This window comes from Natator depressus, chromosome 10, assembly GCF_965152275.1.
Source record: "Natator depressus isolate rNatDep1 chromosome 10, rNatDep2.hap1, whole genome shotgun sequence".
Taxonomy (NCBI): Eukaryota; Metazoa; Chordata; order Testudines; family Cheloniidae; genus Natator; species Natator depressus.
The window spans coordinates 16629080-16645264 of NC_134243.1; the positions used below are offsets into that span (position 1 = coordinate 16629080).

Genomic DNA, 16185 nt, shown 5'->3' on the forward strand with positions numbered 1-16185 from the left:
AACCACAAGGATTCCTAGTACTTAGCAATAATTTCTATCCTGGTGGTTCATCGACCAGTGACCATTTTAAGGTCTAACAGCACAGTGAAAAATTCATTTCATTTACCAGACAGGGCAGGATGCTTTCAGCATCACAACCCTTTGTGTCACACTGCCCCTCAGGAGTCTCTTTAATTTGCAAACTGCATTCTCAACTGGTTCATTGCAGTTCTGGTCCATTCTGGTATCTGCACAGGGAAATAAGGTTGGTTGAAAGGAAAAGTATAAGTGTTGACTCCCAATCATTCCAAATTTTTCCTTGCTTCCTTTCTTGGGGCATACTTTTATACTCGTTTCAGAAAATAGGACTTAACCATGTCCTCTCTTGCTTTTGAGATAAGGGGAAAATTGTTATGCACAAGTTTGTGCTATTAGCATCAATGGCAGCAAGGAAAATGTATGAAGAAACAGACTTCACTTAAAAATTGGAGTCACCGTAATTGCAATTACATTAGTTTCTTCACATACCAGTGCAAAGCAATTACTGCTTATCAATATTTTCATTACAATGCTCTTGTCTTACCTTGGGTCTGCAATTCCTCCAGGTGCAAAGGGAAGTGTTTGTCTTTATTGTTTTATTGCAGCAATTGAAAGCCAGCACATTTGTAGATATAGCAGCTGCTGCTGAAAGCTTCACTAAAGAATGCACTTTCCTTTTGGAAGCTGGCAGGTAAGACTACTCACACAGATGGCAGAAGCGTACATAATAAAAACTTGCTGATGGGCTGTACTAACTGCAGCTGTGATGTGACTTCTTCTTGGTCAGCCCTGAACGTGAATAAAAGCGCAGCATTCTGCAGCAATGTTACAATGTTGTTCCATACAAATCCTTGGCTGATGTAAAATTGACATAGCTCCATTGTGGAACTATGCTGATTTACACGAGCTGAGGATGTGGCCCAAAACTGGGAGTAGCAGCAATTGTTAGAGTTAAAGTTGCATAAATACTTCTAGTGTAAGATCGTTATTTCACCTTTTGGGATGAAATTTTGTAGGCTTTCACTCAGTCCAAAGATTAAGGTGGGGGTTTCTTTAAGTTTAAGCAAAATACTGTAATTTCGGCTGGTTTTTTTTTTTTTCTCTAGTATGTGGAACGTGGAGAAAAAAAAATGCCCATTTTAAACTTTAAAACACCTCTTTAGCTCAAATGACAGGAGGTAAAAAGTTGTATGAGTTTTGATTTGGCCATGTTATGAAGTGTGGGGGAGGAAACACTCTTTTCAGGATTGGGATCCATAATGAGGAAATTCTCTTCATAATGTACTGTAACCCAGAGGCAAACACTTCACACTTCTCTTAACTAAAGTTAAGTGTGAAAGTGATTTATTGAAAGGACCAGCGCACTGAGCACTGTGCAGGATGGAGCCCTAATGTATGTAATATAGTGCACAGCCAAAGATGGGTCTCACTGCACATATGAATGTGACAAACTTACCAGCACAGTGAAAAATTAAAGTGAACTTTGTGTCTTGGACTGCAGTTTCATTAAGCAGAATAGATTCATTGTGGTCATCAAGTAGTAAAGACTGCAGCCAATACTCTGAACTTGTCATGGCTCAAATAAAATTTGAAATGTGAAAGATTTGGAAAGGAGGGAATCAAAGAACAGAAGAAGTATATTACCTTAAGTTCATTTAACACAAAAGTCTCTGTGGAGGTGTTTAAAGCCAAATCTTTTAGTTTTAGGTTAGAGCATTTCTGATTTAAGTTACAGTCACACAGCAGGTTTGTGTGAGACAGGAGTAAATTTGGGTCTACACTAAGGGGCATATTTGTTTTGAGAGATAATTTGAAATATACCTTCAGTTTAGAGACAAACAGTGTACCAGCTCATGCAACGCTGCAACATTATACCAGCTGAGGACCAAGAATGCTGCTGCCCATTTAAAGACAAGGAGGGCTGAATATCCCCAAATAATGCCAAACTGGCCACAGTTTGTGGCTGTCAAATTTATTGAGGAATAACTCACAAGGTGATGTGTCTGGGTTAATACAAAATGAAGCAAGAGCTCATAAAAACTGAAATCTAATTCTAAGTAATGTTCATTATGGTTTAAGTTTTGAAAACTTGTTTTTGTTACTTTAGCGAGGATAAACAGGGTAACAGCAAAAAGACAACCCAGAAAAACAAACAGCACTTTATTAAACTAAGTATCTTTGAGATACACGAGGTTACTATTTAAGTAAAGATGTTTAGTATTTGCCCTCCCCCAGAAAAAGTTCACAGAATTTACATTTCAAAGAGTGAAAATTGGTAAGCAAAACAGACTTGCAAAAACACTCGAACACTAAGCCCCTAATCCGCACCTCTTGTCGGATGGAAGGAGAATGAGGAAAGTATCCCTTCTGAATAACTTATCAAAACATGCAAGAGTTTAGACCAGTCGTCCCCAAGCTTTTTTGCCCCCCCATCTCCCCCCATCTGATCCGCAAACCCCACTCACCCATCCTGGGAGCTGTGGTCAGGAGCTGGAGCTGGGGCTGGGCACCACGGTCATGAGTGAAGCCAGTGCTGCAGCTGGGGACGTGGTCGGGGCCAAGAGCAGAACTTGGTGGCACTCCCTCTCTGCGCCCCATGGGGGCTGGCCCTGGCCCTGTCGTGCTCCCCGGAACGTTCCTCCCCATCCTCTTAGGGGGTCCGCCCCATAGTTTGGGGACCACTGGTTTAGGCTATTAAATATTATACATAGTAAAACTTCCTTTACCTTGCTTTTCCAACAACAGATATATTTAACATGGTGCAGGCGTAGTTCTTCACCACACAGATATTTTGATAACCACAGTTAAGGCTTAAAATTTTTTTTCCAGTATTCAAACATGTGTTACCTTGTGTTGCTGTGCTTTCCAATTTCCCAAGTGCAAAAACATCCAACTGCTGCAGTCAGGTTGTTCCCCTTTGATTAGAATTCTAACACCAACAGTTATAATCTCAAAACACACTTCCTCCTTGCACAAAACTGCCCCAATTTTATTGCGAATTATTGCTTTTATAGCAACAGGACTGGACGCTGTAGTGTGTTTGGAAGATTTCTCACCATGCCCTGTACACTTAGCATGACAGTGAATTGACTACAGGTTAAGATACTGTTACTATGCATTTTACAGCAACAACCAAAGAGGCATATTGAGTCTCAATTTCCATAAACAACGCACAAAGCTTGAGTATTTGACAGGAAAACAAAAAATTATAATTCAGAACAGTACAAGTAAGTGCATATCAAGGAAGACAGGAAGCTGGGAAAGTCCTGTTCATTCGCTCTTTGTGTTCTTGTTAGAAGGGTCCAAGACAGGAGGACTACTTTGTAGCAAACTGTTTCCATTAGCTTCTTGCTTCTTTACCAGGCTGCTGTATAATGAGAAGAATGGTCAAATTTACTGGGTTTTGCTTCCACAGGAGATTGTTGAGATCTTACCCAACACAAAGAAAGTTGAGCAATATGGGGGTTGACAAACCTATTACCTAGCATTTCTAGAGCAACTATTATTGAATTATCTGGGTGCTCTCCCAGCAATTATCTCACAGGATCCAGGGATCCATGTATGGGTATCGGCTTGATGCATGTTGTTCACTTACCCTCAAAGATCTGCCATGAATATGATGAAATTTTTTTAGCTTTGGCTGTATAATGTGGAACAACCCTCATGTGGACGAAGGAGAGGAAATTTTTTGGAGCATCAGGTGATATAAAAGACCTAGCAGAACGATTCCACTGAAGCCATGCTGCCGGAGAACAGGAGTGGCAACAAGCTTTGGAGCCAGCGCAAAGACAGGACTTCTGCCTGATAATCCTGTGTTTTGGCATTCCCTTAGGATTCACAGGTGTTTGTCCTCCGATATCGAGGGGACACTGCCCTGCAGATGCCAAATCTGAGGAAAATCCTCTGACGGAACCCTCAGTTTTATTCCCTACAGGTCTGCCTTCTGCTGGATGGGGGATTTGGACCTTAGAAAGTAGTACTACATGGATAGAGCTAGTCCCTAATAGTAACAGAAGGAGGCTATAGGTGGCACTCCGGCTTAATCCTCTTTAGCTCCTCTTACACTCAGTAAGACAGAATGCACATGTAACACTGTAACTTAGGCCCTCATTTACAATACAAATACATTCTAGTCTGCTGGACCATTTATAATACAGTTGTCCCTGACCCAGTTAAAACATGCTTCCAATCTGTAATATAGACAGGACCTTAACTGTGTTTTGCAGAGTGGACAAGGCTTTAGCTCAGTTATGGAACACAGTCAAGGTCCTGTCTGCACTACAAAATGGAACAGTATTGTAACCAGGTATCCTGACTTAGTTGCATTTGTAGAGGAGCCCCAAGAAAACACCATCCCAGCCACTATGGATGTAGAAGCCCTCTATACTAACATTCCACACAGAGATGGACTACAAGCCTTCAGGAACAGTATCCCCGATAATGTCATGGCAAACCTGGTGGCTGAACTTTGTGACTTTGTCCTCACCCATAACTATTTCATATTTGGGGACAATGTATACCTTCAAATCAGCGGCACTGCTATGGGTACCCGCATGGCACCACAGTATGCCAACATTTTTATGGCTGACTTAGAACAACGCTTCCTCAGCTCTCGTCCCCTAATGCCCCTACTCTACTTGCGCTATATTGATGACAGCTTCATCATCTGGACCCATGGAAAAGAAGCCGTTGAGGAATTCCACCATGATTTCAACAATTTCCATCCCACCATCAACCTCAGCCTGGACCAGTCCACACAAGAGATCCACTTCCTGGACACTATGGTGCTAATAAGCTACGGTCACAAAACACCACCCTATACCGGAAACTTACTGACCGCTATACTTACCTACATGCCTCCAGCTTTCATTCAGACCACACCACACGATCCATTGTCTACAACCAAGCTGTACAATACAACCGCATTTGCTCCAACCCCTCAGACAGAGACAAACACCTACAAGATTTCTATCAAGCACTCTTACAACTACAATACCCACCTGCTGAAATGAAGAAACAGATTGACAAAGCCAGAAGAGTACCCAGAAGTTACCTACTACAGAACAGGCCCAACGAAGAAAATAACAGAACGGCACTAGCCATCACCTTCAGCCCCCAACTAAAACCTCTCCAACGCATCATCAAGGATCTACAACCTATCCTGAAGGACGACCCATCACTCTCACAGATCTTGGGAGACAGGCCAGTCCTTGCTTACAGAAAGCTCCCCAACCTGAAGCAAATACTCACCAGCAACCACACACCACACAACAAAAACACTAACCCAGGAACCTATCCTTGCAACAAAGCCCGTTGCCAACTGTGCCCACATATCAGTTCAGGGGACACCATCATAGGGCCTAATCACACCAGCCACACTATCAGAGGCTCATTCACCTGCACATCTACCAATGTGATATATGCCATCATGTGCCAGCAATGCCCCTCTGCCATGTACATTGGCCAATCTGGACAGTCTCTATGTAAAAGAATAAATGGACACAAATCAGATGTCAAGAATTATAACATTCAAAAACCAGGCAGAGAACACTTCAATCTCTCTGGTCACTCGATTACAGACCTAAAAGTGGCAATTCTTCATCAAAAAAACTTCAAAAAAACAGACTCCAAACGAGAGACTGCTGAATTGGAATTAATTTGCAAACTGGACACCATTAACTTAGGCTTGAATAAAGACTGGGAGTGCATGTGTCATTACACAAAGTAAAACTACTTCCCCATGTTTATTTCCCCCCTACTGTTCCTCACATGTTCTTGTCAACTGCTGGAAATGACCCACCTTGATTATCACTACAAAAGGGTTTTTTTCCTCTCCTGCTGGTAATAGCTCACCTTACCTGATCCCTCTCATTACAGTGTGTATGGTAACACCCATTGTTTCATGTTCTCTGTGTATATAAAATCTCCCCACTGTATTTTCCACTGCATGCATCCGATGAAGTAAGCTGTAGCTCACGAAAGCTTATGCTCAAATAAATCTGTTAGTCTCTAAGGTGCCACAAGTACTCCTTTTCTTTTTGCCAAGACTTTTTGCATCTTAGCCCTGGTCTACACTACAGAATTACTTTGGTATAATTACGTCACTCAGGGATGTGAATAATCCACACCCGAGCGACATAGTTATATCAATCTAAGAGCTGGTGTAAACAGCGCTATGTCAGCGGGAGAGTTTCTCCCGATTAACTAAGATGATGGGAAAAGCTCTCTCCCGTTGTCTTAGAGCGTCTTCATTAAAGTGCTACAGTGATACAGCTGTGCTGATACAGCGTTTTGAAATTCAGACCTGCCCGTACAGAAAGGTGATTGTGTAATTAAAAAGAACACTGTCAGTCAAATCTGACCAAAGCTAAGTTACAGGTTTCATAAAACAGGCTTTTACAAAACCTAACACTAACAGAAATATTTCCACAATTTTTTAAAAGGCTTTCTTGTTTTGCTTTTAAAATAGATATTTATTTGCAACGGTTGCTACAAAAGCATTGCATAATTGTGGTAATGCAGGAGAACCAGAAAGCAAAATTGACTAGAAAATGGCTGTAAAAGTAAAAGTATTCTATTTTCTTCTTCCAAGTCGAGAAGTGAACACACACCGTGCATAGGTAAGAGGAAATTAAATTGTTAAAGTTCTTTCAATTTAGTAAACTAAAGAATTACTGTTACATAATGATCAAGAATACCACAGGAATCAAATGACTGAAACCCAAACCATGGCTAAAGTTCTACAAGAGCCTCGTTTAGTAATAGGGAAAAGATGAAAAGCATGAACTGAACAGTCAGGATTTTTAAAAGCTTTCCCAGACCATGTGTTTCTTTACAGGGGCTTAATCCTTTCTATTTGGTACATTCAAGCCTTTAATATTTAAAGCAGCTATATAATCCTGTTTATTTGTTGCTGTGTTTTAAAAACTGAATAATTGTATCTGTTTGATATGAGGTTACATTAATATATGCAATTATACAAAGCAATTTTGATAACTATTTCTTCCTCCTCTTCCGTAAGTAGAAAATAGAGCCAGCGGTCCCTATATTAATTCTACTAAGATATAAATGTATATTATTGGCTAGACAGATATCTGCTGCATATTAATGGTCAGAGTAACATGCTATACTGACCAAGAACGATGAGTTTATTATCCTAAGTTAACCACAAGGTAACTAATGATGAGCCACAGCTTGACATTACAGAACAGATCAATATGTTAATACTTACTTTGGAGTATGCCAGTAGTTGATTAGAGTTGAAAGAGCTATGTAGCAAATACTCAGTACTCCAGAAACTGCCAATGAAAGGACGCCCAGGCCACACAGCACACAAAGAAGGGCTATGCCACCTACTGATATTACAACACCTAGTAAGAGAGAATTAGTTTATTTGCACAAATAGATACACAAGTATACACACTAGATCCAGGAGATCTACTGCCACCCCAAATTCAAACTATCAGTGAAAATGATGTAGCACAACAACTAGCTGATTTGTTCACGGTGTAGTAGTTGAAGGCCCGATAGTCCCCATCCACAGGAAATCCTGAGGGCTAAAGGGGAGGAAATCTCCATGAGGTTCTCCTTGCAGAGTTTTCCCCTGATAATTCTCATGGGGTGGTGCTTACTTCCCTGTGGAGTAGCCTGTGGGGCCAGCCCCCAAATGTCATTCATCTTCTAGGCTCCGTGCAGATCCCAAAGGATTGGGGGGAAGGAGGGGGCTAGGATCTTCTGCACAGAAGCTCTGTGCCACCCCAGCAGCTCTGGCCACAATTTTGGCTGTGGAGAATAACTCCACTGGGGCAGCATGTCATGACCTCCCCTAATTGCTGTCTTTACAGGGGGTTCCCCCACCATGGAAAGATAATACATCATCTTTCTGCTCTGAGCTCCATAGGGCTGATTAGCAAACAATATGCATCCTGCCCCAAGTCAGACCCTGGTCTGTCCCTTCTCTTCCAAGTGGATCCCCTGGCTCACAGAGAGCTTTCCATGGGGAATCCTTGGAGAGGAATAATCAGGCCCAAAGTTTATTTGGTGGTGGATAGTAGATCTGGACGTATCCTTGAGAAAAGTAGTTTTAATACATGACATTTGTTACAGTCCAGAAGGAAAAACAAAACTATTTGCTCTTCTAAATGTGCTCTTGCTAAATCTCTTTGAAGGCCAGAGATTAAAGTTATCCATGGCAAGGATAAATGGATTAAACAGTGTACAGTGTTGGGATTATCTGCGCCCAAGACAGGAAAATCCTTTCTCCCTTTTTAATTAGAATACTATTCTGGTATTAAAAGACTGTTGCTGTTTCTGAAAGTAGAGACATGCACAAAAAGATCATTACGATTTGCTCGCACCAAGAACTTCTGCAGATGAGAGATAAGAGAAATGAAAATCCTTGAAGTAAAAAACTTTGTCCTAAAAGTTACTGATCTTTGTAGTAAGGAAATAAATAGATAAAGAAAATACCTTCAAGGACGACAACCCCCATACAGGCCACTATGGTTGTTGAAATCACAAATATCAGAAAGAATGCAACAGGAATAGCAGATACTGCAATAAACACCAACAGTGACAGGGCAACAAAAGGATGATCATCTAAGTACTGGCCAACTCGAGAGTTCATAAAAGAAACAACCTGTAAATGATTGAAAGAAAAAAGGCAGAATTAGATCAAATTTTAATTTTTTTAAAGTCTGTATTACCCGAGAAAGGGGTCAAAACCATTTTAGTGACATTTTGGGTACAAACATTTCATAAGTATGTAAGTCAATGAATTAATGTCAGAGGCAGTGGCCATCCTGTTTCAAAAGTATGAGCATCTGTCTGTTTAGGTACTTCTAGGGCACTCATCAACATAGTGTCTGAATGCTTCAAAAATTCTACAGTGAACACATCAAAGGAAAGTTTCTTCAACACATGTTGAAACAAAGGTAGAGATCACAATGAATTTAGCAAGGCAGATCATGTATTTTAGTATCTAAAAACTTGACAGTGAAGTGAAAACAACTAAGAAAGATCAGTAGGAGGTGAAGATTCCTCAGCGATAGCTTAAAATAATTTACAAGGAATATCCTGTTAATTGTGATACTGGTAAACTTCAGCACATGCATAATAAAATAAGTATCAAAAGCCAAAATGGTAAATAAAACATGCAGGTCCATGGTATAACACAACCGATTTCAGTGGAGTTTTACCAGCTACAATTTTGATCCAATGAGCTATGTTTGTTTAAAAATCTGAAAATCTTCAAATCCTGCCTCACCTATAAACCGGCAAACTTCCCCTCCTCTACATGTGAGGACACTACAAGCTCATCTACATTGGAAAGTTGTACTGCTTTAATTATATCAGTATAGTTAAAAAGATATAATCCTCTTAGTGTGGATACAGTTATATTGGTATAAAGGTGCTTTATAGTAGTATGGCTTTTCCCATATAGGAGATGGAATAACTGTATCACATAAGTCACTTTTATATTGGTGTAACTGTGTCCACTCTAGGTTTTTTTACTAGTATAACTATACTGATTAAAAAAAAAAAAATCCCTAGTGAAAACAGTTATACCAGTAAAGCTACCTCTTTCATGGCTGAAGATGTGGGAGGAGAGAACTCCCTGTAGCCAGACGGCACGAAAGGAAGACAACAGCCCTGCTGTATCTGGAAAAGATATGCACTAAGTGTTTTTAAAGCACTGACTGTGCCCAGAAAGGTTACTGTCATTTGAAGCTCGCATAATTACCCCCTTCAAATAATTAAATCTTATAAAGATATACTGATTTTTTTTTAGCAGATTTCTGTTTTACTCCTCCAACACTGAAAAATCAACGGGAAAAAAATACTATGTTGGTGGATCACAGCAAAATAGAGCGGCTGCCCAAAACTGAGCAGGGCCCGATCCTGCTTTCCTGGAAGCCAATAAAAGTTTTGCCACTGATTTCCAAAGGCCCAGAATTAGTCCCTCTCTCTGTTAAGTCATGGGGCAATGCATATGCAATACCTGTAAGGAGTCTACGCAAAAATTAAATATAAAATAAAGGTGGTATCTAAAATTAATGCTTACACAAAAATGGTCCATGTGTTTCCTACCACACACACAGCAGCTGGGAGAAGATCAATTTCTTTAGGTAGAACATCAATTTCTTTATCCTGTGTTTTGGTGTGAACGCACCAGAGAGGTAATGACATAGTACTAAGAATAAGAAAATCTGGGTTCCAGATCACTTAATCTATGCTCCAGTTTCCTTGTCTGTAAAATGTGGATAATACTTGCCACCTACTTTACTGAGCTGTTGTGAATTTTACTATTTGTGAGGCATTCAGATGCTACAGTAATGAGTACCACAGAAATGCCTCTAATTTTTTGTAAGTGTCTTGTTCCTTTGAAACCTCTTATTAAAAGAAGGAACTCATTTTCTCTCTGGAATTCAATATTAGTTTTATAATTAAATGTCATTATCATACAATCATAAAATAAAATTGGGCATGATGTTCCAGCAATGATGAAAGGAGAAGTATTCTATGAGTATTCTATGAACATGCTCTGTAAAATTATAAAATAATCCGAAACCCACATTGGAGTTGGTGTGGATGGTTTGCATCATGAGGTGCCACTGTTTCTGCAGTTCTTGCATTTCTTTTGACATTTTGGAGCCTTCAGTGTTGATCTTGAATCCTCTTCTGGAGAATTAATGCTTTTTTAGCCATCCACCCTACTTAAAAGTTAAGATAAAATTACGAACAGGCTTGGGCATGGTTATGTGCAAATTTCTCTTGTTTGAAACAGAAATATTTAGTTTATTATAGATTTTAATGTTACATGTAAAACATATAAAATGTAATGTAGTAGTGTAAATTCCTGACAACTCTCCTGAGACATCCCCAAGTCCAGAAAGATTATTTCTCATTGTTCAAGTATCACGAATATAAAATGTCTCTGACCTTCTTAATTTATATCATAAATCCTGTACTTAACAGTAATAATGTACCCAAATACCAGTAGGAACTCAGTTCTATCTATTTAAGCATTATACCACATTCATTTCTGCCTGAACAGCTAATAATTTCTGAAGGTTACATTAATGAGGCTATATGCACCTGTATATGGCCTCATATCTATAGCTAAAATCAAACACCATTCAACATTACAAATCAATGTATAGAGCAGAGGTAAGCTGCTTTCAAACAGTTTGAACATACATTATAAGCTCCTGAAACTTAAAGGGACAGCATCAACTTAAAATTGCATATCTGAAAGTTTATCCTATTATTCCTGAAAGGAACACTATAACTGAAAGATTAGAAAACATTTTACCTTTAGTTTTCTGAAAGTTTACCTTGAAATTTTACATCACTTTGTCTATAATCAATTTCACCACACAGTACTCAGTTTCCTCTTGTTTGTATAAGCCTTTCACACAGCAAGAAGGGGGAAAAAAATTGAAGTGGAAGATGTAAAACTTGGCAGAGGGATAGTACATAAAACTACTTTTAATCTTTGAACTGACTAGATTTCAAATTGACTATATCTCCTTGCATGTTCACTTTTTTTAAAATTACACAATTAGCGCTGTTCCACGTGAGGTTTCAAATGTGTTTTACCAGTAGATTAAATTTAAAATATAGTCAGTGTCTTCCAAAATCACGTTTCCTTTGAAATTTAAAAGCAAAGTACAATATTATTTTTTAGAGTAACAGCCGTGTTAGTCTGTATTCGCAAAAAGAAAAGGAGTACTTGTGGCACCTTAGAGACTAACCAATTTATTTGAGCATAAGCTTTCGTGAGCTATAGCTCACTTCATCGGATGCATAGTATCTTTTTGCGAATATTATTTTTACTGACAAACCATGAGTTCAAAAACATTATCAGGGCTGATGCAGTTACAATGGGAAGTTATAAAATTAAGTATTCAATAATTAGCAGAAGTGTGGATCTAAATTCTATTATCCTAGTTGTTAATGTTAAGAGGGGAAACCTACCAGGTACTATTACAAAAACTGCCTAGGAGCCCTGACAAAAATTCTTATCAAGTATTGTCTGAGAGTCTCCAGAGACTTATTCTATCTAGAATGAAACTAATGCTCTGTAGTTTGAAAAATATATAGTAGTGATGAGAGGCTCCAAGATGCATGTACTGATATGGTCTGTAGGAGGAGATTTCTCTCTGCCTATTTCAGCATTCAAATTAAGCCATGTCTACACTACAGTGACTATTGCTGCATAGCTATGGTGCCCTGACTAAGGCTATGTCTACACTACACAGCTTTTAGCGACATGGCTGTGTCATTTCAGCTGCGCCGCTAAAAGGGTTTGTCGGCAGGAGAGAGAGCTCTTCTGCCAACAAAAAACTTCCAACCCCAATGCGCAGCGTTTGCTTTGCTGGCAGGAGAGTGCTCCTGCCACCAAAGCGCTGTTCACACCGGCGCTTGTCGTCGGCAAAACTTTTGTCTTTCAGGGTGTGTGGTTTTTTTACACCTCTGAAAGACAAACGTTTCGTGGTTCAGTTGCCAGTGTAGACAAAGTCTAACACTGTAGCACAGACATGGGTTTTTCTGTCGCTGCAGAAAACACCACCAGAAAACAGAAAACATCACCATAGGTGCTGGAACTAAGGATTCTGACTTGAAGTGGTTTCCATCATATACAGGGATTACAGTCACACAGAATGGCCCCCTCAAGGATTGAACTCAAACCCCTGGGTTTAGCAGGCCAATGCCATTCTGTGTGACAGGGATTACAGTGTGGTTCAACAGCTCTCAGCACCCCTGAACTCCACCTCCTTGAGTAACAGAGCTACGTCTAGGGAAAGCATCCTTTGATTGACCTAGCTGTGTATATATACAGTGAGGGTTTGGTCGGCAAGTCTGCACCGAGGCTTTGATTGGCATTGCTGTGGCACTGGGCTGTGGATTTTTCACCCCCCTCAATGCTTTGGCTGTACTGACCTAAATTTTAAGTGTAGATCAAGCTTAATGGGCAGCGTGGGCTGGTTCCTCGGGGGACCACACACACTGCTGGGGCTGGGGGTCCAGCAGAAGAGACTGGAACAGACGCAGACAGGAGGCCCCGCTGGGGACGGAGCTCTCTTGCAGAGCGGCGGGCATGAGGAGAATGGCTCTGGGGGCAAAACCGTCCCAGACACCCCCTCCCCGCGCTCTGCCCCGCCGAGGAGGGGCGCCAGGCACCGGGAATTCCCCGGAGCTCGGAGCAGCAGCTGGGCTGGGCCCCGAGAAGGGCGGGGAGGGGACTCACGGTGGGACAAGCCTCTTCCTGGGGACTAGGCGGGCTGGCCTCTCCCGGCGGCTCGGCGGACACGGGGGGGATCCCCACCCCTGCCGCCGCCGCCCGATGCCAGGGGTCGGGCGGCTTCCCGCCTCCGGGCGAGGAGGCTTCTCGCGAAGTCCCCAGCCGGCGGCGCGCCGCCCAGGCGGCGCCGATCCCCTACCTCAGAGCCCGACTCCCCGTTCCAGCCGCGGCAGCCGCCTCCGCGCCCCCTCCAGCCTCCGCCCGGCTCGGCCTGGCAGGCGGATGCTGCGTCTGGGCCGGCCGGGCCTGCGGGCAGCTGACGGGCGGGGCGGGTCTGCGGCTGCTGCTGCTTGCAACTGCCACTTCCCCCGGCTGGGTTGGGAGGCGCTGCTGCTGTGGTGTGCAACGAGCCGCTCCCAAAGCAGATGCCTCCTGCCTACGTGTGAAAGCTAAAATAAGGACGTGGGGGGCGGGGCGGAACAGGACCTGAGGAGACACTGTCGGTGCTGGTCTAGCAGGCCCATCACATACAAGGCACTTCCATGGGCCTGGCATGTTCACATACAACATGGCGCGGTTGCACCCGCACATGTGGCACTGGTGTGTCTCCACAGAACAATGCCTGCCCGTGCCATAGTATGGGGGTGGGGAGTGCACGCTGCTGGCAGGATCAGAGGGAGTGGAGCCGGGCAAGGCCAATCGGATACACAAAATGCAGACGTCTTGCTCAGCCCATGCCAGTGCCTTGTGTGGAAACATATCAAGCCCATGACAATGTCATGTATGGAGCACACAAGTGCCATGTATGACAAGTCCTTTCCAGTGTTACCTATAGAGACACCCCAGTGCCACATGCGTTGGCACACCAGTGCCACATATGTGAAGATGCAAGGCTCATGTAAATGCCTTGTGTGTGTGTGTGTGCATGTTAGATCAGTACTGACTGTGTCCTGTCCCTCCAAATGTCCCTATTTTTAGCTTTCACATGTTGACAGGAGGCATGTGCCTTTATGAAGATTTTTAACTCATGACAGCAGCCCTGATCTCCCCAATCAATCAAAAGTGTCCTTGTTATTTTACTTTGTGTAAACTACTGCATTTGTAAAATGCCCGCCTCATCCTATCCAGCCAAATTATGTTTTGGCTCTTGGCACACTGCAAAATGTAAGTTTCATTTGGAAATCTGTGCAGATGGCATAATAGGCTGGCGCAACTTAGCCCAGGCAGCAAGTGGGGAGGAGGGCAAGCTGTAGTTAGTAAGCTTGCAGAAGATGAGATTTGGTTTGCAGAGAAGTGGTGTTGCCGGCACAGAGTGCCCGAAGCAAGCAACAGCTGGGTTCGTTGCCTGGTGTGTGTCGCTCCAATGACCACAACGGGGTGGAGAAGCAGAGAGATTTATTTGGAGCTCCAAATAGGGCGCAGGGAGACTGAGCTGTCTCAAATCCTGCCCCAGTGCAGCAGATTCCAGTATACATTTTATACTTTTCCTACTTTACTACACAAGCTTATGCAACCAATTACTTGTTGTCCTGTACAATACCGTAGCCAATCAGCTAAAGCAGCCAGTTGTGTTTTTCCTCAGTAGCATTGCCTTATTTGGTCCTGTTTGTTACCAGTTTTTGCTAAACATTTCTGCCTTATCTGTTTCCCAGGCCGAAGCTGGCCTTGGCTGGCGAGCCGTGTGCAAACCTGTCTGTTTGTGTGCTAGCTTCCTCAGTGTTATGCAGGATCACAGAGGGTTCAAGAAGCAAAGGGGCCTTGGTTTATCCTGGCCTAGAGCAGGAGGGCTTCATCAACACTCGTGGTCTTCCACCCTCCCGAGTTACCTAGTAGTGCCCAGTGTCCCCAACAACTCCCTCCTTTGAGAATACTCAACAAGCTTGCAACTGAGTCTTCTCATATTTCCTGGACAATAAGTGATTCAGTGCTGAGGAGTTAAAATCCTCAACAAGAGGATATAATGGGGTTTCTGTGGAGCGGGAGGCACATATCTTGTATGTGAGTGCTTTACAACAGGCAAGCAAGAGGAGAATGATAATACACAACACGGCACCTGTGACCAGGAGACGAACAATGCCTCCCCCCAGGTCGGGCAGACATCCCCAGAGTGAGGCAAAGATAGTGGGCTTTCTTTCCTGGGCTTTCCACTGGTTAAGGGCCTGTTCGGCTGACAGGATGTGCTTGTTAATATCCTATGAATTTTCTGGGACATACGTAAAGCATTCATCCCCAATCAGGGCACACACCCCGCCCTGTGCAGCCAAAAGGTAATCTAGGGCTTGGCGGTTTTGCAGGGACAACAACCGGAGTTGATAAAGTTCCGTGTTGAGGCTCCTCTCTATGGCCAAGGTATCACTGGTGAACTTGGTGAGGAATACAGAGAGCTGGCGATAGAGCTTGGCCAATCTACCCACCCCGTATGCTGGGAGAAGGATCAAACCGAATCTATCTTCCTTGCTAATGGGTTCGGGGGTGGCATACAGGGACCGCTGATGCCAGGGACAGCCCGATGGGAGGTGGGCCACGTTTGCAACTGAGTGGCGTTTGCTTTTATCCACCCGTTACAGAGGTCTGACCAGTTGTGGGGGGTTGCCCTCCAAGCAAAGCAGGCTGCATGGTAGGGGATCTGAGAACATATCCAGCAGTGGGACAGATTAAATTCCCGGGCAAAGGCGATTTTGAGGGCCTCATAGATATTTACATTCAAATTAACGGTCCCCATCCATCCCTTCTTAAGAGACTGGGAGTACCAGGCAAATGGCACCCACTATGAGGGACCTCATGGTGTATATGCCCTTGTAGCCCCTCCCCCCCGTGCTTATGTCTTTTTAAACAATGATTTGAGTCCAAGATCGTCGGAGGGTGATGTGGTGATGGGCTGGATGGTCCACTGTTCCGCTGGTAGAGGAGTAGACACCACT

General features: G+C 42.9%; 1 protein-coding gene across 4 annotated transcripts; it reads right to left on the reverse strand.

The window, feature by feature from the left end:
* Window positions 1–2163: 2163 nt before the first annotated feature.
* LDAF1 (lipid droplet assembly factor 1) lies at window positions 2164–13615 on the reverse strand. Of its 4 annotated transcripts, none has more exons than XM_074964605.1 (5): window positions 13464–13615; window positions 10593–10733; window positions 8488–8656; window positions 7250–7388; window positions 2164–3385 (listed from the first exon to the last, which is right to left on the reverse strand). In XM_074964605.1, exons 2-5 carry the CDS (start codon window positions 10662–10664, stop codon window positions 3289–3291), a joined length of 477 nt encoding a protein of 158 aa, XP_074820706.1. In that variant the 5' UTR covers window positions 10665–10733; window positions 13464–13615; the 3' UTR covers window positions 2164–3288. The 4 variants fall into 4 exon arrangements, with proteins under 4 accessions (XP_074820706.1, XP_074820709.1, XP_074820708.1 ...); XM_074964608.1 differs by having other exon boundaries at window positions 10593–10730; window positions 13464–13558; XM_074964607.1 differs by lacking the exon at window positions 13464–13615 and adding an exon at window positions 12964–13205 and having other exon boundaries at window positions 10593–10730.
* Between the last annotated feature and the right edge of the window lie 2570 nt (window positions 13616–16185).

What these genes read in the sequence shown, in the direction of transcription:
- LDAF1 (XM_074964605.1), bottom strand. Translation starts at nt 10,664, where the DNA reads ATGTCAAAAGAAATGCAAGAACTGCAGAAACAGTGGCACCTCATGATG. An exon ending in GGGGGTTGTCGTCCTTGAAG is followed by an intron (nt 7,389 to 8,487) that starts GTATTTTCTTTA and finishes CTCTCTTACTAG; the next exon opens with GTGTTGTAATATCAGTAGGT. An exon ending in AACTACTGGCATACTCCAAA is followed by an intron (nt 3,386 to 7,249) that starts GTAAGTATTAAC and finishes CTCATTATACAG; the next exon opens with CAGCCTGGTAAAGAAGCAAG.